A 25,572-nucleotide genomic window follows, 5' to 3' on the forward strand; every position below is an offset into this window, starting at 1 on the left:
GTAATCCCAGTACTTAGGATCTAGAGGTAGGAGAATCAAAAGTTCAGAGTCATCCTTGGCTACATAGTGAGGTTGAGGTCAACCTGGGCTACATGAGATATATGAGACCTTTTTCTTAGAAAACAAAAAAGCAAAACATCAAAACCAACCCAACAGCCAGGCTTCGTGGCACACACCTCTTCCTCTCTTTCTCTCTCTCTTTTATTTTTTGAGACAGACTTTCTCTATTCTCTGTAGGTTTCTACAGAGCCTGTCCTGGAACTAGCTCTTGTAGACCGTGCTGACCTCGAACTCACAGAGATCCACCTATCTCTGCCTCCTAAATGCTGGGATTAAAGGTGTGTGCCACAACCACCCAGCAGACCACAACAACTCTTATAAAGGAAAACATTTAATGGAGTGTCTTATAGTTTCAGAGGTTTAGTCTGTTTATCATCATGGTGGGACATAGTGTCATACAAGCTGACATGGTGCTGGAGAAGGAGCTGAAAGTGGAGGAAGCTAACATCTTAATCCCACAAGCAACAGGACATGATCTGAACTAGGCTGTATCTTGAGCATAGGACACCTCAAAGCCCGCCCCCCACAGTGACATACTTCCTCAAGGGCCATACCTACTTCAACAAGGCCACACCTAATAATGCCACTCCCCATGGAGCTTATGGTAGCCAATTACATTCAAACGACCACAGATGCACACTACAGTGATGTGAATAAAATGGCACTGTTGACTACAGCAAACAATTAAGAACAATTAAGAGGGTTTTTTTTTTTTCGAGACAGGGTTTCTCTGTAGCTTTGGAGCCTGTCCTGGAACTAGCTCTTGTAGACCAGGCTGGCCTCGAACTCACAGAGATCCACCTGCCTCTGCCTCCCAAGTGCTGGGATTAAAGGTGTGCTCCATCACTGTCCAGCAAGAGTTGTGTTTTTTTTTTTTTCTTTTTTCTTTTTCAAGACAGGGTTTCTCTGTGTAGCTTTGGAGCCTATCTTGAAACTTGCTCTGTAGACCAGGCTGGCCTCAAAATCACAGAGATCCACCTGCCTCTGCCCCCTGAGTTTTAGGATTAAAGGCATGTGCCACCACTGCCTGGTGCCTGTTTTTTACAAACATAAGGAGCACAGAAGACGGCATAAGAGACTAAGCATGGTGACTGGAGTTCAGACAGGGTTTCTCCCTAGCTTTTTGGTTCCTGTCCTGGAACTAGCTCTTGTAGACCAGGCTGGCTTCGAACTCACAGAGATCCACCTGCCTCTGCCCCCTGAGTTTTAGGATTAAAGGCATGTGCCACCACTGCCTGGTGCCTGTTTTTAACAAACATAAGGAGCAGTCAGTTTTAGAACAGAGACTATCATCAGGCGCCAACATATGAATAAGCCCTGACTCTCCTTTCAGACATGGTAGAGATGATGCTAATGCAGAATGCCCAGATGCACCAGATCCTCATGCAGAACATGATGCTCAAAGCCCTGCCCCCTGGGCCCACAGGGCCACGTGCCGCTACCCTCCAGGTAGGTTTGGGGGCTGAGATTCAATCATTGGCTTGGGGGCGGGGTTGCTCCTGGGTACCTGTGCATGCATCTCTGGCTTGTGGGATGTGGTGAAGGTGATGGGGAGCAGGTAAGGTAGCTGGGGCACAGAGAACCCCAAGCCCAGGATGTACTCCCATCACAGTCTGCTGCCCTTCTCACCAATCTGGGCCCAGGCATAGGGAAAGGATGCTGCCGTCCTGACCTGGCTGTGTACTCTGCCAGGACCCACGATGGGCGCAGCACGGAGTCTTGCGAGCTGAAAAGCAGAAGCCACGCCCAGTGCACCACCACCACCACTATGCACCCCCTGCCCCGATGCAGGCTGCCTCCACAGCTGGCGCCCCTTCAGGATATCCGGGGTGGCCTCCAGTGGTGGCAGCTACCGCCCTCCCACATGCAGCCAGCTTCTTGCCCACTGTGAGCCACCTGACTGAGCCAACTACTTCCCATCCCAGCTACCCATAGCACATACGCCTGGAGGGGGAAAGCTAGTGTTTTGCAGCAGGTAAGTGGAAGGATGGGCCTTGCCACCTCTCCTCCATGTATGCCAACAAGCACATGCATCCTGTGGTCAAGCCAGTACACTGTGGCAGATTGGAAGGAGCCAGAAAAAAAAGTCAGCCGCAGGTCTCAGCACCAGTTGTCAAGCCTGTGGAGCCTGTCACCCCTGGGAAGGCTATGCCTTAGATCTTTGGGCAGTCCAGCAGGACTGATCCCATAAAGTGTCTTTCACCTCAGCCCAGGTCCCGTGGCACCCCTCATTCGATACCCTTGATTTTCTCACAGTGCTGCACTGGAAACCATGCTGCCTTTCCAGGTGTGTCAGGCCATTCGCCTATCTCAGTAAGCATCATGGTCTTCTAGGCTTGATTACTCTCCATGGCCATCTGGGAGAGCTAGGAGACTGAGGCCTCACCCAGGGGAAACACAAACATTTTATTATGAAAAACTTGTTAGAAAAACAGTTCCAGATCAGAATCCATCATTACAGCTGCAAACCCATTTTAACATTCCTGTGGAAGGTTGCAGTAAGAGTAAAGTGAGGCCGGAGACATAACTCAGTGGCAGACAGCTTGCTGAACACGGGTGAGGCCCTGTGTTATGTCCTTGATGTGTTACACCTGCCCACTCGCAAACCAAGAGAAAGACCTGATGATCATGCCTGGAGTGATCACTTCATTCCAATGTGAGAGAAGCAAGCTGAAGAATGTGTGACGTGCTTTCTTTTCAAATATCCAGGGTCAACAAGGTTGCATAGCAGTTAAAGGTGCTTGCTGTCAGTCAAGTCTGATAACTGAGTTTTAGCCTCAGGACATGATGGGTGGGAGATGGGGAATGAGGACCAACTTCTGCAGGCTGTCACTCTTGCCTCTACGACTGCACTGCATTGCTGCATTGTGGTGTGCATACACTTCAACACCATCGCTGATTAAATGCAATTCAAAATAAAATAAGGAGCTGGGCACGGTGGCACACACCTTTAGTTCCAGCACTAGAGAGGTGGAGGCAGGCAGATCACTAAGATCGAGGCCAGCTTGGTCTACATAGTTCCAGGACAGCCAGAGTTGCACAGAAAAGCCCTGTTTCGGAAAATAAGAAAGTGCTGGAGAGATGGCTCAATGGTTAAGAGTTAAGGCCATATGGTGCTCTTGAAGAAAACCTCAGTTCAATTCCCAGCACATGGCAACTCATGTCTGTAACTCAGTTCCAGGGGCTTTAATGTCCTCTTCTGATTTCCATGGGTATCAGGCAAACACATGGTACACAGACACACACACATGTAAAATACTCATACACATAAAATGTTAAAATCTTAAGAACTAACAAGAAACATGTGTAAGGTATGAACATGTGTGGCCTGCAGGCTGAGTAAATATGGATGGATTCGGGCGATGGTGGGGCACGCCTTTAATCCCAGCACTCGGGAAGCAGAGGCAGGCAGATCTCTGTAAGTTTGAAAACAGACTGGTCTACAAGAGCTAGTTCTTCTCGGGAGGCAGAGGCAGGCGGATCTCTGTGAGTTCGAGACCAGCCTGGTCTACAGAGCTAGTTCCAGGACAGGCTCCAAAGGTAGAAATCCTGTCTTGAAAAATAAAAATAATAATAAAAAAGAATCAAGTAATAATAAATATATAAACAAATAAATAAGGATGATTCATACACTGTATACAAGGAATTTTTCTAAAAGCCACAAACAGCCTGGCCTGTGCCTCCTCGAGGGAGATGATCGCTTTCCCCGTCCCATTTGTACTCTGGTCCTGGTAGATTTCTTTTCACATGTGTGTGTATGCTTTCTTGATCTTCTGGTGTCTCTTTTGTTTTTTTTTTTCGAGACAGGGTTTCTCTGTGGTTTTGGAGCCTGTCCTGGAACTAGCTCTTGTAGACCAGGCTGTCTTTTGTTGTTTTGGTAAAAACTGGTTTCCTTTTTGGTTTTGGTGTTGGTTGGTTTTTGAGTCCAGGCTGACAACAAACTTACAATCCTGTTTTAGCTTGGCTGCTGCTAGGGTTTCAGACATGTACAATCATGCCTGTCTCCTTTGTTTGTTGAGACAGGGTCTTACATGTAGACCAGGCTGACCTTAATCAAATTCAGTGAGCTTCACCTGCCTCTGGCCTCTGAGAGAGCGTAGTGCCATCTGTAGGCGGAGACTGCTCATTTGTTTCCCCGACTGCTCAGACCCGAATAATCACACAGAAACTGTATTAATTACAACACTGTTCAACCAATGACTCAGGCATATTTTTAGCTAGCTCTTACATCTTGAATTAAGCTGTTTCTATTAATCTATGTATTGGCATGAGGCTGTGGCTTACTGGTAAGGATCCAGCACCTATCTCCTTTGGCACCTACACGACATCTCTGACTCTGCCCACTTTCTCTCTGTATCTGTTTGGATTTCCCTCCTGGCTCTGCTGCGCTAAGCAGAAAAAGCTTTATTCATTAACCAATGGTAATAAAACATATTCACAGCATACAGAGGGGAATCCCACATCAAGTGCTGAGACTAAAGGTATGTCTAACCATGCCTAGCTTCCTAGTTGTTTTAATGTTTTCTGTTTGTTTGTTTTTTGAGACAAGGTTTATTACATGGCTCTGGCTGTCCTGGAACTCAATATGTAGACCAGGCCAGTCTACACTCACAAGCTCTGCCTCCTGAGAGCTTTGAGTGCACCACCACCCCTGGCTTAATGTTTTGTTTTTTAAGATTTATTATTTGTGATAGTGGATTGAACACAAGGTTTTGAGCACACTAGCCAAGTACTCTTCCACTAAGTTAATATCCATCTCCTTTTTACCATTTTGAGACAACATTTCACTGAGTTGCTCAAGCTGGCCTCAAACTTGTAATTCTCCTGTCTTGGCCTCTCTAGTAGTTGGGATCACTGGAGTGATTTTCAAGTATTAAAGTAAGCTCTCATTTGCTACATTCCTCACCAAAAAGCTGGTCCCTACTTTTGAATCCTTGGAACACTACAGGTCAGAGGCAAGATGATTCAGAGTTGCCAGTTAGCCCCGTGTGGACCTTCCCTGTGACTGACCTGGCTACCACACAGTGAAGACAGTGATGTGATGTCCATGTGGATGAACAAGTCAATGCAACACACTCCCAAGAGCTTCAGGGTGGTGACATCCACTTCCTACAGAACCATCTTTCAGTGTCCCTTAGGATGTGATTCCAGAGAATCTTGTTTTTGTTAAAAGCATCAATTAAAGACCTCACACAGTTTCCTTTTCCTTTCTTCATGATGATTTCTGACACGATCTTTCTCTCATATAATTATTAGTTTGATGGCAACACATTTGATAGAACTTACATGTTTCTTTTCTTAGGAATGGCCTAGAACTGCTGTTTATAATAATTAAGATAGCTTTTTTTTTTTGGTTTTTCGAGACAGGGTTTCTCTGTGGTTTTGGAGCCTGTCCTGGAACTAGCTCTTGTAGACCAGGTTGGCCTCGAACTCACAGAGATCGCCTGTCTCTGCCTCCCGACTGCTGGGATTAAAGGTGTGCGCTACCACCGCCCAGTTCTAAGATAGCTTTTTAAACAGAGCAAGAGCCAACTTGACACCTCCTTGGTACTTCCTGAAGCCAGTTTCCACTCATGGAATTGAGCTTCCGTGTGGGCCGAAGTCACCCAGGCCAGTATGACCAGCAGAGATCCATTCTGGAGGGGCAAGACTCCGTCCATCAATGTCTCCATCTCACAGTATTGAAACATTAGTAGAGGCCCTTGGTCAGGGGCTGGAGGCTGGCTCCGGTGCAGCGATTCAGTTCCTCCAGCACCAGTTTCTCCTGGTTGTACATCTGGAACACAGCAGCACACAAGCTGATAAGAGGGCACTTCTGGGACCCTTGTTCCCAGTCACACTCCTCCCTGTACCTCCCGCAGAGGCCCCCATCTCAACACCACACAAGTCTAAGGGCAACACCCCAACAGAGACTGAAAGAGCTATGGGTGGACAGGAGCTACAAAGGAATAAGGACAACAGAGAGGGGCCCCTCAAAGGGTTGGGGGAGAAGCTTGGATACCCAAGAGTACCAGAGAAGTGTTGGGAAGTGAGGGAGTGGGCAAAGAAAGGACTGGGTGGGAGCAGAGCCAGAAGGCGGTCTACTTTTAACTGAAGAAAGAACCAGTTCATTCATGGGGACTGGAGAGAGAGCCTAGCAGTTAAGAGCACTTGCTGCTCTTACAGATGCCCTGGGTTTGGCTCCCAGCATCCACATCAGGCAGCTCACAACCACTGTATCTCCAGTTCCAGGAGATCAATTTCCTCCTCTGGCCGCTACAGGTACCTGCACACACGGTGAGCATAGACTTATGAAGGTACAGACACATAAACAGAGAATCTTTTTTTTTTTAAAGTTTATTTCAAGTAATAGACTATTTGCTTGCAGATATAACCTAAGCCTATTAGATGCCATAGTGGGCTTTATAAACGTGGCACTCATCAGCCTTTAGAAACAAAGGAACCACGCCAAGCGGTGGTGGTGCACGCCTTTAGTCCCAGCACTTGGGAGGCAGAGGCAGGCGCATCTCTTTGAGTTCAAGGCCAGCCTGGTCTACAAGAGCTAGTTTCAGGACAGGCTCCAAAAGCTACAGAGAAGCCCTGTCTTGGAAAAAAAATCAAAAAACCAAAAAAAACAACAACCAAAAAAAACCCCAAAAAACTAAAGGAACCATTACTTCATATTACCTGTAGCCAACTGATAAGGAAAGTTTTTTTTGTTGTTGTTGTTTTTCTTTTTTTTTTTTTTTTTTTTTTTTTTTTTTTTTTTTTTTTTTTTTTTTTTTTTTTTTTTTTTTTTTGGTTTTTCGAGACAGGGTTTCTCTGTGGCTTTGGAGCCTGTCCTGGAACTAGCTCTGTAGACCAGGCTGGTCTCGAACTCACAGAGATCCGCCTGCCTCTGCCTCCCGAGTGCTGGGATTAAAGGCGTGCGCCACCATCGCCCGGCTGTTGTTGTTTTTCTATGTGTGAGGTTTTTCTAAACATTAAATATATCTTGACTCCCATCAATAATAGCTAGCATAGCTAGCACTTCAGGGAATTTAACATTTAATCTGTTTGTCCAGGTGCCTTCTTTCAGCAGAGAACTATACAAGTATCATAAGGAACCAGATACTTAAAACAGTATGTCATCTTTATCTTTTGAGACAGGGTTTCCTTTGTAGCCCTAGTTGTCCTGGAACTCGCTTTGTAGACCAGACTGGCCTTGAACTTACAGAGATCCTCCTGCCTCTGCCTCCCTTCCCCCAAGTGCTGGGACTAAACGTGTGTACTACCACCTACTACCTCATCTTTTTAGGCCAGATGGATGGAAGCCATAGTTTCTGCTTCTTGTCATAGGGTTCATGGGGCTGGATGCCTCGAGGTTAGGGTTACATCTGTGGATAGCACATGGCCCCTTGCACAGGTATTGCCCCTACCTTTTGCCACTCGATCTCAGAGTTGTGGGTGAAGCCCAGGAGGTGACAGAGTCCATGGGTGGCTGTTACCTGTTGGAGCAAATGAGAAGTCGGCTCAGGGGATGATCTACCAGAAACCTGCCCCTTGAGGGTCACAGACTACTCTTGTAAGACTGAGTTATCCTGTGCCAGGACAATGGGGTAGCTAGTCGCTTCACTGTGCAGGAGTTAAAACACCTCAGTACCCTCTTGTCTAGTCAAGGGCTCACCACTGACCTACGTTCCAACCTTAGTTCCCTCCTGCCTAGTAAGTGCTCACCATTGATCTACGTTCCAACCTCAGTTCCCTCCTGTCTAGGCAAGGGCTCACCACTGAGCTACATTCCAACCTTAGTTCCCTTCTGTCTAAAATGGAACATCTGGGCTGCAGAGATGGCTCAGAGGTTAAGGACACTGGCTGTTCTTCCAGAAGTCCTGAGTGAAGAGGCCAAACTTAACATCAGTGAGGCCATGACAGGCTACAGAGTAACAATACTGGGACTGGGCCTCATCATTACAATAACCAAGAAAAGCCACAGACTGTACCCTGCAGGGGAACAATCAGAATTGAGACAAACAAGTACGAGATGCTCCAGAACATTGAGAATAGCTTACCTAACCTGCATATAGGTTGCCAATTTCCCTGCAGCAACGCCAGTACCAATCCCTGTTTGACTAGATTTCTGTTACCTCATTCTGGCCCAATTAGGAGTTCAAGCCCCATCTGAATCCAGAATTCCCCTACCTGCCTCATCCTTTACTCCTTAAAACCCTGCCATAGCCGAGCTCAATGATCCAACTGCTGTGTCAGAACGAACGGAGGGACCAAGCTCAAGCTTGCAATAAAGGCTCTTTGCTTTTGCATACAAACTCAGACTCCTTGTGGTCTCTGGGGGGCTCATGGCACAGGCATAACACTAAGTTCAATTCCCGGCAACCACATGGTGGCTCACAACCATCTATAATGTGATCTGCAGGCAGAACACTATATACATAATAAATAAATCTTAAAAAGTAAGATGAAATAATATGGAACATTTTACATAGTTCATTTAATTAGTGTGGAGCATCACTGCTTGGGACTGCACACAGGTAATGAGAGAGTTGATTGTCCCTGGCAGGGCAATCTCAGCTATCCAATTAGAACTAAGCAGGAGGGAAGGGTGGCTTATGGTTGCAGTCTCAGATCTAGGATGCTGAAGGAAGGACTGATTGGACCAAAGAGGTCAAGACCAGCCTGGGCAATGTAGTGACTCCATATCGCTTTTATTTATTTATTATTTTTAAATTGTACATATGTGTCTGTGTATGTGCAAATGAGTACAGATGCCCTGGGAGGCCAGAAGAGGACACTGGATTCCCTGGAGCTGGAGTTACAGGCAGCTGTGAAACACCCCAAGGATGCTGGGACTAGAACTTAGGTTCTCTGGAAGAACAGTGCGTCCTATTAATCACTGAGCCATCCCTCCAGCCTGAACCTACATCTCTTAAAAAAAAAAAAGTTAAGCAGCAAGGAGCGGCTAAATAGAAGAAAGGGGAAGGTGGGAACAGGGCTGACAATTGCTAATCTATAATACCATGGTACCTGTAGATACTAGCATACCTTCTCAGCCTTCTTTATGGCTTGAGTTTTGTTAGTGAGTATATGCCATTTTGCATCGCCACTTACCGTTAGGATGTCATAGAAATCTTCATTTTCTCTGCACTGATGGAAGATATACTCCACACCCAGAAAAACATCTCCCAAATTATAGTCATCTGGCGAGTGTGGCTGAGGAAGTTCCCCTGCTTGCAGATTCTGAAAATGAGGAAAGAGAGTTGGGGACCTTTCAAACAGTAGCCTAACCCCAAAGACTTGGCTCACTTGTCCAGCAGAGGACATGGAAATCTTGACCACAAGATGGATGCTCAGATGCTCAAACCATGTCATGGAAGCTAAATACCATCAAAGAGGCCGAGGGAGGGACTGCATAGTTATCACACACAATGGCCCTCACAGGCTTTGATCTCATTGAATTATTCCATTTCTTTTATTCTTACCAAAGTAATTCACATTCTGTATCGTTAAGTTGGCATATGGACACAGTTACATTCTTTCCCACTTGTCTGCCTCTATTTTCTTCCTGCTAAGGAAATCACGTTACACTGTACCTTCTACATTCTTTGGATTCTCTTCTGTAGGTGTGACACGGGTAGATCAAGACATTTTAAGTCTTTGTAACACTGTTAACTTTCAATTTGCTTTCCAAAAGGATTATTCCAATTTATGTGGCTAACAAAGGGTAAAGGTGTTTATGTAATGTAGCTACTTGTAGCTATCACAAGGTATCTGTTGAAACTGTTTACCACTTTTTACTGTGCATTTTTCTACCCAAGCATTTACTACTGAGGTACACTTATAATTTGAAAGGCCCTTACTTGAATTCCCTGACAGCACAGAGGGAGGAAGGCAGCTCCTGCATAGAGGAATTGTGATGTTTAGGGACAGACATACTTAACGGGCATGGGTCATAGGTCATATTGCTTCACTTCTTTTGTTTTTATTTGCTTGTTTCTTAGACAGAGTCTTGTGATTGTCTTGGTTGTCAACTTGACTATATTTGGATTGAACTACAATCCAGGAAAGGAGGGAACACCTGTGATCCAGATCTTGAGGCTGGAAGACACACGATTTTAATCCTGATCTTGAAGTGAGAAGACACACCTTTAATCTAAGCCACACCACCTTCTGGAAGCCTCTATAAGGACGTGGAGGCCGGGCGATGGTGGCGCACGCCTTTAACCCCAGCACTCGGGAGGCAGAGGCAGGCGGATCTCTAGGAGTTCGAGACCAGCCTGGTCTACAGAGCTAGTTCCAGGACAGGCTCCAAAGCCACAAAGAAACCCTGTCTTGAAAAAAAAAAAAAAAACAAAAAAAAAAAAAAAAGGACGTGGAAGAAGCAAGGTTTTGTTCCTCTTTGCCTGCTTGTCCTCGCCCTATCAGCACGCAGACTCCTTCACTGGCCTTGGAGCCTACCTCTTCGGGATTCCAGCGTCTACTGAAGACCAGAGGAGATACCCAGCCTTGTGGGCAAGTACTAAATTCTTGGAATTTTCATTTACGGCTAGCCACTGTTGGATTAGTTGGACTGCAGCCTGTAAGTCCATGACAATAAATGCCCCCAACCCCAAACACAAAGAGATTCATTCCACACGTTTTATGACTCTAGAAAATCGTGATTGCTACAGGGTTTTTGTTTTGGAGTTTTTCAAGATAGGGTTTCTCTTTATATGCCTGGCTGTCCCAGAACTCACTCTGTAGACCAGCCTGGCTTTGAGCTCAGAGATCCACCTGCTTCAGCCTCCCAAGTGCTGGTATTAAAGGCACAGGCCACTATTGCCTGGCTCAGACAGGGGCTTATTAAGTAGTCCTGTCTGGCCTTGAACTAATCAGGTAGACCAAGGCTGACCTTGAACTCACAAAGCTGCGGTTGCCTCTGCCTCCTGAATAGATGGAATTAAAGGCATGTATACCAGGCCAGATGTCAATGCATTTTTTGAAAAATTCCAAAACCATATCTGTAACTAACAGGAACTGTTCTAGAAGAAAGGTGGGCTACACGTGAGGAACATATTTTTTTTACCTCATGGAATGGGAAAGACAGCACATCAGTCGGGACGTTTTTCTTCCTGTAGATCCTATTAATGTGCTGAATACGCTTGTTGTCAACACAGATGATCCCCAGGTCAAAATCCTTCACTCCTAAAATACTCCTGACCACATCCATCCTGCTGCGAAGTGGCACTCTTCTGATGGGGACCACCCGCTGCAGATTTTTAATTACCAAACTCATTCCGGGAGGAACATCCAGCCCCTTAAAAATGGTTGGAAGGAACCTGTGGTTAGAGTTCGAGAAAAGACCCATCATTTCTAGAAAGTGATAAATTATGTAAAAATACATACACACTCACAATAAAACAATTTTATTGCTGGGTGGTGGTGGCGCACGCCTTTAATCCCAGCACTCAGGAGACAGAGGCAGGTGGATCTCTGACTTCAAACTCTGATCTACAGAGTTAGTTCCAGGACAGCCAGGGCCACACAAAGAAACCGTCCTGAGAAACAAATGAACGAACCAAAACAGACAAACAAAAATTTTATTTGGTGGAATTTATCGGCACTTGTCAGGGAATTTACATTTACCATAGGAAACTATGAAACAGGGTAGGCTGGGCACAGTGTGCGGAATAAGGCGGTTTGGGGCAGTTGCTATGGTGTAGGACCAGGTATGGGTGAAAAGATGGGGTCTCTGTGGGTCCAGGCTCTCTCCGACACTCGGGAGGGTGGATCCACACACGAACATGGTGTTTCTACGCCGCACAAGGAGAAATCGCCGCACACTTACCGAAGCAGGTAGCGTGGGAAGCTGGGAACTAGATAGCTCGCCTGCCGGAAGATCAATAGCAGCACACCCCAGAGAGCGGAAGGCGGATGCGGAGGGCCGGAAGTCGGTCCGACGAATTTGTCGTCCGCCGCACACATCTAAGGGACTGTCCCAGTGGTCTGTAGTGAACCCACAGTGCGATGGGCCTGGTGGTGAACGGATGCTGGCAGTGAATGAGCATCGGCCCTCGCGGCAGGGCGATATCTGGTGGAAACGCTCCTGCGGCAGCCTCCGCGGTTCACTGCGTTCTTGCCGAGTTGCTGAAGGCCTGGCTTCGCCATCTTCGCCCGAAGGTCTCTGTCGGCGGTGCCACCCGTTTCCCAAGAGCTGCCGGCGAAGGCAACAAAACTTAGGTCTAGGCCAGGCCAAGGCATCTCAAGTTCGAGTTACTGGGAGAAAGATGAGATGGTAGAAAATCAGAACGGTGACATTTTAACAGTATTACGCTGTAATTCTCTGGCCTTGGAGATCGCAAGAATCAGGCGTAAGTGATGTTTTCCGTCTTAATGCTGAGATTTTTAGCCTTAGCTAGACCTGGTGGGGCATGCCTGTGATCCCAGCAATTGGGAAACCAAGGCAGGAAAAAGGAATGTAAGGCTGTGCTTGGCAGTATATAATAAGTTTGATGCAAGCCTGGGCTGAGACCTTGTCTTAAAACAAAACAAAACCTTTAAACCTCCCTTACACAGTAATTCATTTGTACTCTCTTACTCTGTGTCCAAAACAGGAAGAACCTATTGGTTCTGTGAGTGGTCGGTCCATTGTGAACGTGCCTTTTAAATTATCCTTAGAGTATTCGTGATTTAAGACTTGTAACAGTGTGCTGGAATGTTCTGAACTTTTGTTTTTCAGGTTATCCTGAGGGATGAAGGAGAGCTTCCCCAGGCCACAGGCAGTTTAAGGAAGAGGACTAGTTGTGGACAGACTGTATTGATTGCCTTCAAAGATGAACCCAGGGAACCCCTTCATTGGGAAGCAGCCCAGTGCTTTTGCAGTATCTTCTAGTACCACGGGAACATTCCAGACGAAGTCACCATTTCGATTCGGCCAGCCTTCCCTTTTTGGACAAAACACCACGCTGAGCAAGAACCTTGGCTTTTCACAGGTATCATCGAGCTTTACAGCACCCTCTGGAATAAGTCATTCTTCCTCGTTGCCAATGTTTGGACTTCCCCAAACCTCTAGTGCTGGACTGTTTACTAGTCTTGAATCCACACCTTCTTTTCCAGCTACCTCTGGGCCTTCAAGTTCATCTGCGTCGGGAAATACAGGATTTAGTTTTAAATCACCCTCTAGCGTTGGGGTTTTCCCAAGCGGTTCTACTTTTGGGTCAGAGACTGGAGAAGTAGCAAGCTCTGGTTTTAGGAAAACAGATTTCAAGTTTAAACCTCTGGAAAATGCAGTATTCAGACCAATCCTGGGGGCAGAGTCAGAGCCAGAGGAAAACCAGAGTCAAGCTGCGTCTGGCTTTCTCAAGTTTTCCCGGCCCGCTAGTAGTGCCTCCGGAGGCCTGACCCCTTCTCCTTTTCCTCAGGCGACAAACAGTTCAGTGACTAGTTCAAATTTTGTCTTTTCAAAGCCAGCTGACAGTAATACCACATCTGCCCTTATCCCTCCTTTGTCCAGCCAGAGTGTGGAAGAAGAGAAGAGGGGACCTAAATCAGTATTTGGAAGTTCGAATACTGGTTTCGCCACTTTCCCCATGTCATCTGGATCTTTGGGGGAGCACTTCCCAGGCAACAAAATGGGTATCCATCAAGGATGTGAAGGAGCCATTTCCCTGGCGGAGCCGCTTCCTACCCCCATGAAAGGACTAAAAAGGAAAGAGGACCAGGATCGCTCCCCAAGGAGACACTGCCATGAGACAGCAGAAGATTCCGACCCCCTGTCCCGGGGCGACCATCCTCCAGATAAACGACCAGTCCGCCTAAATAGACCCCGGGGAGGCACTTTGTTTGGTCGGACGATACAGGATGTCTTCAAAAGCAATAAAGAAGTAGGTCGCCTGGGCAGCAAGGAATCTAAAAAGGAAACAGGCTTTGTGGAATCTGGGGAAAGTGACCACATGACTGTCCCAGGAGGAAATCAGTCTGCCCTGGTACCTTCCCGGCTTCCTGCTGTGAGTAAAGAGGAAGAGGCAGAAGGTAGAGATGAAAAAGAAGGTGAGCTCTAGGTGTGCACGGCACAGGACACCTTGCTGCCGCGCTCTTGTCTGTTTCCCGGTGTTGGCTTGGTTTAAGTCCCCACCAAAACATTGGAGATCCTAACAGCACCTTGGGGCCAGCCTTGCGTCCGTGAGCATTTCCTTTGCTTTTACACAGTAGCAACTCCTTGTGCTTGGACATGTTCTACCCCATGGACTTACGTGTCTGCCTTCTGACTTTCTAGATTCCCTCAGGGGAGCATCTTCTCGCCCGAGCAAAAGGAGTGAGAACACAGACAGTCTCAGGGGCTTGTCTTCCCTGGAGTCCACAGCCATCCAGTGCAAGAACATCCCTGACTGTCTCAACAACAGGACCATCCTGGAGAACCACTTCGGCAAAATCGCCAAAGTACAGCGGATCTTCACCCGGCGCAGCAAAAAGCTGGCAGTGGTGCATTTTTTTGATCACGTGAGTTCTCCCATCTTGCCTCTTGTTACTCCAGATTTGAACTCAGTGATGTGTTTTCCCCTTGTGCAGACGATCAAACCCAGTGCTTACAAGCACTGTACCACTGATCTGCTGTTCTGAGGCCTTAGCCTGGTCTCTCTAAAGATTCTTTTTATTATTTTTATTTTATGTTTCTGGGTGTCTGCCTGCATGTTTGTCTATGCACCACTTGAATGCCTGTTGCCCTAGAGGCCAGAAGAGGGCCTTAGTTCCCCCTGGAACTGGAGTTACAGATGGTTGTAAGCTGTTGTGTGGGTGCGGTGCTGGGAATAAAATCCAGTCCTGGAAGCGCAGCCAGCGTTCCTAACTGTTGACTCAGCGCCAACTTTGTGTCTTTTAAACTTTTTCCCTTTCCACCTGTAAGTGGTTTGCTTGACAGACTGTAGGGAAAGCACCCAGGCATCGCATTCTCTTCTCCTTAACTGTCTCATCTGAAGTTTAAAATTGTGTGTGTGTGTGTGTGTGTGTGTCGGGCGGTGGGTCATGAAGTTAGAAAAGGGATCCTAAAAGAGGGTCGGGGAGAATGATAAAGAAGGTGGTGGACATGTGTTGTGGAAACAGAAGGGAGACTGGGGGAATGTAGGGAAATAGCCAACAGGAGCATAGGGGTGGAGTAAGGGAAGGGAGCATGTGCATGAAATGGAATAATGAGATATGATATGTAATATGTATATTATTTATAATATGTATTACATATACATATATATTATACGTATTATATATCTATATCCCATAGTAGATATGCCTACTAAAATAACTTTTTAAGAATCTCATTCTTCATTTGAGGTTGTGATGGTGTTTACTTTCCTGACTTGGGGTGTGCGTGTCTGAGGCCTCTGTAGAGCGAAGTTTTCTGGGGAGTGTGAGTGGGCGCAGGTGGAGTCGGGTTCTTCTGAAAGCCTTGAGAGTTGCGTGTAGTTGCGGAGTACTTTTCCAAGCTCCGATTCTCTGGTTTTGGTTTGTTTCATTTGGATAAGTTCATGATTAGTGTAGACATTCAAGCAATACAAAGAAAAGGAGTCTCTTAGAATCCTATTCCCTAGGAAAAGCTGTTGGGCTTGTGGCCTGCTTCCAGTGTATACTTAAAGCACTGGCTGTGTGGTTTCACCTTCTGGGACTTTATATCTTTGCTATTTTGCTAAATATTCTTGTAGAAAGATTAAATCATATAAAAATTTAAGAAGGAGAAAGCATGTTTTCATAGCTTAAATTATGTCTGTCTATATTTATCAGTACATGTGTGGTATGAAGGATCAGAGACAAATGCCTGGAGGTCAGGGGACAACTTTTGTGGAATCACTTTTCTCCTACCTTTTTGGGGGCTCGAGGTCTTATACTTGGGTTAAGTGCCTTTACTCGCTGAGACATCTGACTGGCCCTCATTGCTTTTTTTATTTTTTTTTTTTTGCTCCTTCTTTGTGTCTGGAAGGGCCCCTGTATGTAGTCCCTGCTCTGTCTTCCTGCTTCTACCTCCCAGGTACTGGAATGGTAGACATGTGTCGCTGTTCTCAGCTTACAGCTTTGACTTCGTATTTTGTAAGAGTCAGGGTATTGCTGTATTATTGCCCAGACTCACTTTGAACTGCTGGGCTCTTGCCTTAGCCTGTGGTTCAGGACTAGAGGCATGTTCCATTGCATACAACTAACTGTTGGTATTATCTGAAATTAATCCAGAGTCTGAACCAGAATGTGAACCAAAATGCTACATAATGTTTTGTTCCGTCTTGTTTATTTACTTACTCGGATTTCTCTGTTTTTGAGTTTTATTTTTTTCTTTTTGAGGCTGGGTCTTGCTCTGGGGGCTCTCCCCTGCTTCAGTGCTAAGGACTGAGTGTGCCTTGAGTGTGCTCACCTCTAAGCTGCATTTTAAGACGTCTTGCTGCATGCCTGATCTCTATAGCTTGGTGTATTACCCAGCTTAGCCTTGAAATTGTTATTTATTTGTTTAATTTTGTTTTTTTAAGACAGGGTTTCTCTTTGTAGTCCTCACTATCCTTTAACTCGGTAGACCAGGCTGGCCTTGAACTCAGAGGTCTGCCTCCCAAGTGCTGGGATTAAAGGTGTGCACCACCCCCGCCCTACTAGCCAGGTGCTTGGATTATGTGTGTGTACCACTGTATCCAGCCTCGTCATATATTTTGGAATAGTTTTTGTCCGTTGTTCAAATCTCTGAGAATAAAATTTTTATGCCAGAACATAGTAAGTGTTTTAGGGATTTTATTGTTTATTTCTTCATATTGATTAAAAAATAATAAAAGTTTATAATCATAATTATGTGCATCATAGTCACTTTTTTGACACACATTTTCTTAGACTAAGATGGTCTAGAACTTTAAGACAATTTGAAAAAATTATTTGTGTGTTAAGTATTTTGCCTATATGTGTATCTGTGCACTACAAGCATGTTTGGTCCCTGTGGGACCATGTCTGGCAGTCATAGTACTACTATCTGTTTCCAGAATGTTCTCACTATCCCAAGCAGAAATTCTATAACCACTAAGTAGTATTTCACTACTCTGACCAACCTTTGGTTACTTCTATTTTTCTCTAGGTATTTCATGTATATGGGAATCATACAACTTTTTTGTTTGCTTGTTTGATTTCAAGATAGGGTTTCTCTCTGTTACAGCCCTGGCTGTCCTGGAACTCACTCTGTAGACCAGACTGGCTTCGAACTCAAGAGATCCACCTGCCTCTGCCTCCCAAGTGCTGGGATTAAAGTTGTGTGCTACCACTGCCTGGCGAACTGCTATATTTTATGAGCTACATTTTGAAAAATGTTATATATGAGGTCAGAGAAATGGCTCAGTGGTTAAGAGCACTTGCTGCTCTTATAGGGGCTGAGGTTCAGCTGATAGCACCCATATGGTGACTCACAGTTATCTGTAACTCCAGATCCAGTAGATCCAGTACTCTCTCCTGGCCTCCTCAGTACTGCATACTGAGGAGTTTTATCCACCTAGATTCATGCAGGCAGAACACTTGTGCATAAAGTAAAAATAAGTAACACCGCCGGGCGGTGGTGGCACACGCCTTTAATCCTAGCACTCGGGAGGCAGAGGCAGGCGGATCTCTGTGAGTTCGAGGCCAGCCTGGTCTAGAAGAGCTAGTTCCAGGACAGGAACCAAAAAGCTACAGAGAAACCCTGTCTCGAAAATCCAAAAAAAAAAAAAAAAAGTAACATCTAAAAATAATAAAATGTAATATGTATGTATGTATCTGTGTATATATTTTAATTATTGTTGTTTTTGAGACGCTGGCCTCATAATTGCTGTGTTGCTGAGAGTGACCTTTTACTCTTTTTTTTTCCTTTTTAAAACTGGGTTTCTCTGTGTAGCCTTGGCCGTCCTGGGATTTGCACTGTAGACCAGGCTGGCCTCACATTCTCAGAGATCTGCCTGCCTCTGCTGTTAAGTGCTGGGATGAAAGGCGAGCACTACCTCATCTAGCCTTTTTAAAAAAAATGTTGTGTGTCTGTGTTTGTGAGTATGCCCAAGGAAGCTAGAAGAGGGCGGGGCAGGGATTGGATCTCCAGGGAGCTGGAATTACATGTAACACGAGCCATCTGATGCAGTGATGGGAACCCAGTTTGAGTCCAGAAGAGCAGAGCAGCAGGCACTCTGAATATGGGGCCATCTCTCCAGCCCCTAACATTTATGTCTTCATTCTGTGTGTGGGGGGAGGGCAGGGGACTGGAGTAGGGGGCATCGGTGTGCCGTGGTGAGTGATGTGGAGGTCAGAGAACAATTTCCGGAGGGCCATGTTTTCCAGGAGCTTGAATTCCAGTCTTCTGGCATGGTGGCAGGCAGCTGTACCTGCTCAGCCATCTTGCTGGCCCTCCGATTTATTTTTAAGTAGTCTGTTCTGATTGCAGCCTCTGAGTGTTGAGTCTCATTTTCTTTGGTCTCTACATGTCCTCATAGTCGGTGGTTCTGAACTGTTTTTCAGGCATCTGCAGCCCTGGCTAGGAAGAAGGGGAAAAGTCTGCATAAGGATATGTCTATCTTTTGGCACAAGAAGAAAATAAGTGAGTTTTCAGTTACTGATTCCATAGTCTGATGCTCTGTGCAGGCCCTTGACATTCAAGTGGAGTGGCTAGCTCCAACTGCATCCTTGTTTCTGGAAGCTTTTATCAACCTTGTTCTGACTCTTGTGTCTTCAGGTCCCAGCAAAAAACCCTTTTCTGTGAAGGAGAAGAAGCTTGGTGATGGTGAAACCAGTCAAGGCATAGAGGATCCCCCCTTTCAGCATTCCCCTCTTGGCAAGCCCATAGTGAGGCCTGCAGCTGGCAGCCTGCTGAATAAAAGGTGGGGTTTACCTTTCTTAGTAACTGTCATAAAAGAAGAGAGTAGGGGAGAGCTCTGACATTCTAGTAGGGACTGAGGGGCCATGGGGCAGGGACAAGGAAGAGCTGCTTTTGCATCCCCTCCCCCACAGTGAGCATGGTCAGTGGGATGGTTTAGGACAGCCGATCTGAGCAGTTGCCAGCTTGATTGGTGATTCTGTTTTGTTTTAATATTCCCCAGGACCTAGGATTTTGGGAAGGCCCTCTTTAATCCGGGTCTGACTTCTAGGAGATTTTCTTAGGGAAAGCCTTATTACAAAACTGCCATTTTTGCCCTAGTCCTTTATTTAAAAAAAAAAAAAAATTAGCTGGGTGGTGCCAGTGCATGCCGTTAGTCCCAGCATTCAGGAGGCAGAGGCAGGTGGATTTTGGAGTTGAAAGCCAGCCTGGTCTATGTTCCAAGTTCCAAGTTAGGTAAGGACTACACAGAGAAACAGTGTCTCAAAAAGTAAACAAATATAAATTATTTGTTTTCATTTTATGCCTGGGTCTGCATGTCTGTACAGGGCTGCCCACTTCAGGGTAGCATAGAATGAGGTGCTCTATGCAAGTTATCTTCACACGACTCCTCTCTTGTCTCTCTCAGTCCCACACCCTGGCATGTAAATCCACACGGAATAACTTTTACTTTTATATGTCCAACTGAACTGGCAGTGCTGGAGTGTAGTGTATTTGTGTTTGTTTGTTTGTTTGTTTGTTTGTTTGTTTTCGGGATAGGGTTTCTCTGTAGCCCTGGCTGTCCTGGAACTCACTTTGTAGATCAGACACCTCTGCCTCCCAAGTGCTGGGATTAAAGGTGTGCTCCACCGCTGCCCGGCTATTGCCTTAGTTTTCAATTGCTTATTTACACGTGTACATGTTTGTCTGTATGTATGTCTGTTCAACACATATATTCAGTGCTCAAGGTGGCTAAAGGAGGGTGTCAGATCCTCTGGAATTTAGAGATAACGAGATAATTGTTAGCCACTGTGTGCGTGCTGGGAACCAAACCTGGTCCTCTGTAAGAGCAGTTGAGTACTCTTACCACTGAGGCATCTCTCTAGCATCCACCCCCTTTTCTCTTTCTTCCTTTTCTTTCCTCCTCCTCCTCTTTCTCTTCCTCCTCCTTCTCTTTCTCTCCCCCCTCCCACCCCCTGCCTCTCTCTTTCTGAGACATGGACTTATCTCTTTCAGACTAGCCTGGGTCCTCTGCAAGATCTGCAAATACTCTTAACTGTTGCATCATCTTTCTAGTCCAACCTACCCCCCTTTTAGGTACAGGGTCTCACCTATACCAGACTGTCTGTATTCGTTGTGTAGTGGAAAATGACTGTGAAGTTCCCTTATCTCCTGCTTCCACTTACTCAGTAATGGGATTATAGGCATGCACCACTACACCCCATGTATGAGGTGCCGAGGCTTGAACCCAGGACTCTGCTCTTCTAACCTGAGTTACATTTTTAATCCATTATCTCATTTTCTTAAGTATGAAATATTTCAAAATTATTAAAAAACCAATAAATCTAACATCTTTGTTCTCAACACTGCTGCCCTTCTCGTAGGGTCTTGTTAGTTCCTCAGCCTAACCTCAGGTGATTGGCTCAGGCAATCCTGTGTCAGTCTTCTTGAGTTGTTGAAGCAGCAGCTTTATTTTTTTTTTATTTTAATTTAAAGTGAAAAAAATCTCATGATCACCTTTATTTAGGCTTTGTTTTATTTATTTTGTTTTATTGCGGGGAGGGGCGTTTGAGTGTCCTAGAACTTTTTATGAAGACCAGACAAGCATCGAACTCAGAAATCTCCCTGAATCAGCCTCTCTAGTGCTGGGATTAAAGTCATGTGCCACTATGCCTGGCTGGCTTCTTTAATTTTGATGCTGTACTTTCTTAGCTTTAGAGGACCAGAAAGTCTTGATTCAGAAGTGGAAATGGTACAAGGGCCATGAATGTGTTGTTTTCTCTATAGCTCTCCAGTGAAGAAGCCAAGCCTTCTAAAGATCCACCAGTTTGAGGTAGACCCTTTTGACTCTGGATCTGAGGGCCCCGAGGGCCTTGGTTCATGTGCGTCATCTCTTAGCATCCTGATAGGAACTGTGGCTGAGACATCTGAGGAGAAGTACCGCCTTCTGGACCAGAGAGACCGAATAATGCGGCAAGGTATAGTGCACAGAGACAAGTCCCGAGTCCCTGGTGAGGTCAAGGTTGGGAGGCATTGAGTCTTGGGAGTTCTTCTATGCCATGCCTGGTGTGACTGTGCTCTGGTCTTCCTGGAGGTGTGAACTGTGTGTGTACTAATGTGTGGTGAGTGCATGTGTTTATGTATGTTAGGAGTATGTAGAGGAACAGCTCACAGTGATTGCTGGTAGAGAGGGACAGTGTCTGAAAGGCAGAAGTGGAGGTGATGCTCCGCTTCAGGCATTGTTTCCCTTTGGAATGGTAAACTGAATGCATTACTTTCAAACTGATAAATTAACATTACAATTATGTAGTACCCCAAATGGAAACCCATATTTTCAATTTTTTAAAACTCTTTTCTCTTTTTAAAAGTTTTTTTTTGTTGTTGTTGTTTTTTTTTAATTTCATGTGCATTAGTGTTAGGCTTGCATGTCTGTTTGCATGAGGGTGTCGGATCCCCTGGAACTGGAATTATAGACAGTTGTGAGCTGCCATGAGGGTGCTGGGAATTGGACCCCAGGTTCTCTGGAAAAGCAGCCACTGGTCTTAACCTCTAAACCTCTACCCCCTACAATTTTTTTCCCCTTAATTTTCAGCTGTTTGATTCTTTTTTCCACAGCTATATAGCCCATGTTGGCCTAGGGCTTAAAATTTTCCTCTTTCAGCCTCCTGGGTGCTGGGATTACACATATCTATCTTACCTGGCATTTTTTTTTTAAAAGCTGAGAATAATTGTAATTATAACAGAACTCTCTTACGATGGTAATAAAAACTGCTGTCCTAATCAATGCTTTTTACATTTCTCATGCATTTGTGTCTTAGTTAGCATTGCTGTTGCTGTGGTGAAACACCATGGCCAGAAAGCGCGTTGGGAGGAAGGGTTTGTCTTACACTCACTGTTCATCACTGAACGAGGTCAGGACAGGGACTCAGACAGGGCGGGTGCCTGGAAGCCGGAGCTGGTGCAGAGGCCATGGAGGATGCTGCTTACTGCTCTGCTCATCATGGCTTGTTCAGTCTGCTTTCTTGTATAGCCCAGGACCACCTGCCCAGGGATGGACCACCCACAATGGGCTGGATCCTCCCCATCAATCACTAATTAAGAAAATGTCCTGCAGTTTTATCCTGTGGGGGCATTTGTCTTCTGTTTCGTTTTCGAGATAGTCTCTGTGTAACAGCCCTAGCTGTCCTGGCATTAGCTCTGTAGACCAGGCTGGCCTTGAATTCACAGAGATCCACCTGCCTCTGCCCCTGAATGCTGGGATTAAAGGCTATTTTAAAAGTGTGACCAAAATTTGTATGTGTTGTGTTGTCAAGTTTCCTTTCAAACCTTGCATTCTGTGAGTAAAAATAATGGTATTCTTAACTCAGGTAGGCACCCAGCTAACTTAGATTATGTAATTTTGAATGCTGAGACAGAATCTTAGAATACTGATATATTTTGAGAATTTATATTTAACATTTTATTTTAAATTTTTAAGTTGTATGTATTTATTTATTTTGAAATATAGTCTCACTATGTAGCCCCTGGTAGCCTCAGACTCACAGAGATCTTTCTGCCTTTGCCTCCCAAATGCTGGGATTAGAGGTGTGTGCCACTGGTGTCCAACCCACAAATTTATTCTTTGATTAAATTCCTGTTTTGCTACTGAGGTCATGATAAGAATTACAGAATGCTGGCAGCGCACATTTCTTTAAGCAGAAGTGATGGCATACTTCATCTGTTTGTAAAATCTTTTCAATTTGTTTTTATTTTATGTATATGAGTGTTTTGCATACCTGTATAGATAGCTGTGTATCACTTGTCTGCATCATGCCCAAGAATACCAGATCCCCTTGAACCGGAGTCATAGATGGTTGTGAGCTGCCATGTGGGTGCTGGAAATTAAGCCTGGGTCCTCTAGAGGAGCAGGAAGTGCTCTTAATAGCTGAGCCATTTCTCCAGTCCCTGTCTTCCATCTTAAGTCTGTAATGAAAGTGTCTGATTATTGGAGAGAGGTATAGCCTTGGCTAGGAGCCTTTGTGAGCCTAGATGGCTGTTGCCTGGCAGGATAAGCCATAGTTTCTTTTCCGTAGCTCAAAGTTGAAGAAACATTTCTTTTGTGAGTATGACTTTTGGGCAGGGTGGAGGGGAGACAGTGCACAGATGAGATAGGGTCTCACCGTATAACCTAGACTAGCCTGAACTTCATGTGACCCAGGCTGGCCTCAGCCTCCTGAGTGCTGGGATTATAGGCAGTGTTTTTGTTTGTTTGTTTTCTTTTTTCCTTTTATGGAGCTACACTTTGTGAATTCTTAGTACCCATGTGGTGCATACACCATCACCTTTGTGTCTTGGTTTCCTTTAGCTCGGGTGAAGAGGACTGATCTGGACAAAGCAAGGGCATTTGTTGGGACGTGCCCTGACATGTGTCCTGAGAAGGAACGCTACTTGCGGGAGACCCGGAGCCAGCTGAGCGTGTTTGAAGTGGTTCCAGGGACTGACCAGGTAGATCCCTGTCTGTCCTAATGAGCTGCTATTTTTTCCCCACTGTTTTATAAAAATGCATTTATTTACTTTGTGTGTGTGTATATGAGTGTGTGCGTATGTGCCACAATGTATGTATGTAAGAGGATAGACTAGAGGAGCTGGTTTTCTCCTTCACTCTGTGGGTTCTGAAGATTGAACTCAGGTTATCAGTATCCAGTGTCCTTAACCCATGCTGAGCTATCTTGCTTGGCCTTTTTTTGTTTTTTTGTTTTTTTTTTTTTGACAGAGACCCTCTGTATGGTCTTAGTTGTCCTGGAACTCTCTGTGACCAGGCTTCCAAGTGCTGGGATTGAAGGCATGCACCACCACACAGAGGCACAGCTTTTGTTTTTAATTTTGATCTCAATATGTTTTCTGTTGCTTGAAGCCCCTTTACCTGTTACCACTATGCTTTGGGGTGAGCAGATGGGTCTTTCCTTACCTGCTTGCTCCTGTGATACCCTGTTCTATTTGCCTGAATCAAGTTTCTTAATTTATTTGTCCTTAAAATTTGTCACCTTTAACAAAACATTTTCATTAAGAAACTGTGTTCCCAAGCACTGATCTCATGAGGGTGTGTATGTGATTTCCTCCTGCATTTTAAGGTTCAAAGACCTGCATGAAGCAGTTTGTTTCTACCCCTTGCCCAGGTGGACCATGCAGCAGCTGTGAAGGAGTACAGCCGGTCCTCTGCAGATCAGGAGGAGCCCCTGCCACATGAGCTGAGGCCCTCAGCAGTTCTCAGCAGGACCATGGACTACCTGGTGACCCAGATCATGGACCAAAAGGAAGGCAGCCTTCGGGACTGGTACGACTTCGTGTGGAACCGCACACGGGGTATACGGAAGGTATCAGCTCCCTCTAATCACATGACTAGGAAATGCATGTATAGTCATAAATTGAACTTTCGTTTCTTTTACGCAAATATTTTATATGAAATAGAAATGATTTTATTTGAGCCATTATAAAACTATTTGATTGTGTTTCATTGGGTTAGTTTCAAGTTGAAATGTAATTCAACTCATAAGCATAATTTTTAAAAAAGTTGACTTTTCATGGATTGTGTGTATATGTGGCGTAGGTGTGAGTGAGGAATGCATGTGTGCATATGTAATCCTCTCTAATGTGTGAACAGGACATCACACAGCAGCACCTCTGTGATCCCCTGACGGTGTCTCTGATTGAGAAATGTACGCGATTCCATATCCACTGTGCCCACTTCATGTGCGAGGAGCCCATGTCCTCCTTCGATGCCAAGATCAACAATGAGAATATGACCAAGTGTCTACAGAGTCTGAAGGAGATGTACCAGGACCTGAGGAACAAAGGTGTTTTCTGTACCAGCGAGGCAGAGTTCCAGGGCTACAATGTCCTGCTCAATCTCAACAAAGGAGACATTTTAAGGTGTGTTTTCAGATTCAGAAGTTAGGCTTTGATGTATAGAAAGCCCATGGTGTCGCTGCCAAACTGAGCCAGGAATAAACAAGTGTGAGCATGTCCTGAGACCAGCATGCTGTGTATAATCCCTTTATGTTCGTTCCTGAGAGGGATCCTCTCAATGGCATGCATAGGTAGGAAATGAGAACATGTAAGGTAGGAAGTCCCATTAGTGTGCTAATTCAGCTTCAGAATGTGTGCTTGGTGGCATATAGTAGAAGGAAAAGTTAGATCTGAGTGGATAAGTTACTGGGTGAGAGAATTTGAAATCTTGGTTTGATATTTCAGTAGACCTTTAAATAAGAAAGAGATACAGCACATTTGCCTGACCCACATTTGGTAAACTAAACTCAGTGGTAGCCATTGCCTCCTTTTATTTGTAAAAAAGCCCTTATTTATATTGAAATTAGTTGTTTTGTGTTCCTTCTCTCCCTTCCTCCTCCTCCTCTCTCTCTCTCTCTCTCTCTCTCTCTCTCTCTCTCTCTCTCTCTCTCTCTCTCTGGCTCTTCCTTTCTTTGATATAGTCTCATTGTGAGATGTGACCCAAGTTGACCTCAAATTTGAGGTTTCTTGCCTCT

General features: G+C 45.3%; 3 protein-coding genes across 4 annotated transcripts in view; 2 read left to right on the forward strand and 1 right to left on the reverse strand.

Annotated features, from left to right (window-relative positions):
- The window catches only part of LG2H21orf58 (linkage group 2 C21orf58 homolog), a 13,682-nt gene extending 8,601 nt beyond the window's left edge, over window positions 1–5,081 (forward strand). The window contains exons 6-8 of the mRNA XM_005360224.3: window positions 1,394–1,509; window positions 1,753–2,035; window positions 5,009–5,081. Of these exons, the coding sequence (XP_005360281.1) occupies window positions 1,394–1,509; window positions 1,753–1,995 (359 nt within the window). The 3' untranslated portion in view covers window positions 1,996–2,035; window positions 5,009–5,081. The remainder of the gene's footprint in view (window positions 1–1,393; window positions 1,510–1,752; window positions 2,036–5,008) is intronic.
- Window positions 2,448–11,943, reverse strand: Ybey (ybeY metalloendoribonuclease). 2 transcript variants are annotated; one of them, XM_005360225.3, is made up of 5 exons: window positions 11,861–11,943; window positions 11,099–11,351; window positions 9,145–9,273; window positions 7,458–7,526; window positions 2,448–5,836 (listed from the first exon to the last, which is right to left on the reverse strand). In XM_005360225.3, exons 2-5 carry the CDS (start codon window positions 11,306–11,308, stop codon window positions 5,750–5,752), a joined length of 495 nt encoding a protein of 164 aa, XP_005360282.1. In that variant the 5' UTR covers window positions 11,309–11,351; window positions 11,861–11,943; the 3' UTR covers window positions 2,448–5,749. The 2 variants fall into 2 exon arrangements, with proteins under 2 accessions (XP_005360282.1, XP_026641244.1); XM_026785443.1 differs by having other exon boundaries at window positions 11,099–11,329; window positions 11,861–11,880.
- Window positions 11,944–11,989: 46 nt separating this feature from the next.
- The window catches only part of Mcm3ap (minichromosome maintenance complex component 3 associated protein), a 53,481-nt gene continuing 39,898 nt past the window's right edge, over window positions 11,990–25,572 (forward strand). The window contains exons 1-9 of the mRNA XM_026785395.1: window positions 11,990–12,383; window positions 12,752–14,061; window positions 14,288–14,511; window positions 18,499–18,577; window positions 18,713–18,857; window positions 20,840–21,030; window positions 23,397–23,536; window positions 24,208–24,405; window positions 24,693–24,961. Coding sequence (XP_026641196.1) covers window positions 12,846–14,061; window positions 14,288–14,511; window positions 18,499–18,577; window positions 18,713–18,857; window positions 20,840–21,030; window positions 23,397–23,536; window positions 24,208–24,405; window positions 24,693–24,961 — 2,462 coding nt within the window. The 5' untranslated portion in view covers window positions 11,990–12,383; window positions 12,752–12,845. The remainder of the gene's footprint in view (window positions 12,384–12,751; window positions 14,062–14,287; window positions 14,512–18,498; window positions 18,578–18,712; window positions 18,858–20,839; window positions 21,031–23,396; window positions 23,537–24,207; window positions 24,406–24,692; window positions 24,962–25,572) is intronic.

The sequence above is a fragment of the Microtus ochrogaster genome, linkage group LG2 (assembly GCF_000317375.1).
Source record: "Microtus ochrogaster isolate Prairie Vole_2 linkage group LG2, MicOch1.0, whole genome shotgun sequence".
Classification (NCBI taxonomy): Eukaryota; Metazoa; Chordata; class Mammalia; order Rodentia; family Cricetidae; genus Microtus; species Microtus ochrogaster.

Coding starts and splice junctions, on each gene's coding strand:
- Ybey (XM_005360225.3), bottom strand. CDS start 11,308: ATGAGTTTGGTAATTAAAAATCTGCAGCGGGTGGTCCCCATCAGAAGA. Junction 9,274..11,098: donor TGTCTTTCCCATTCCATGAG/GTAAAAAAAATA, acceptor CCTCATTTTCAG/AATCTGCAAGCAGGGGAACT. Junction 7,527..9,144: donor ATTTCTATGACATCCTAACG/GTAAGTGGCGAT, acceptor TTGCTCCAACAG/GTAACAGCCACCCATGGACT.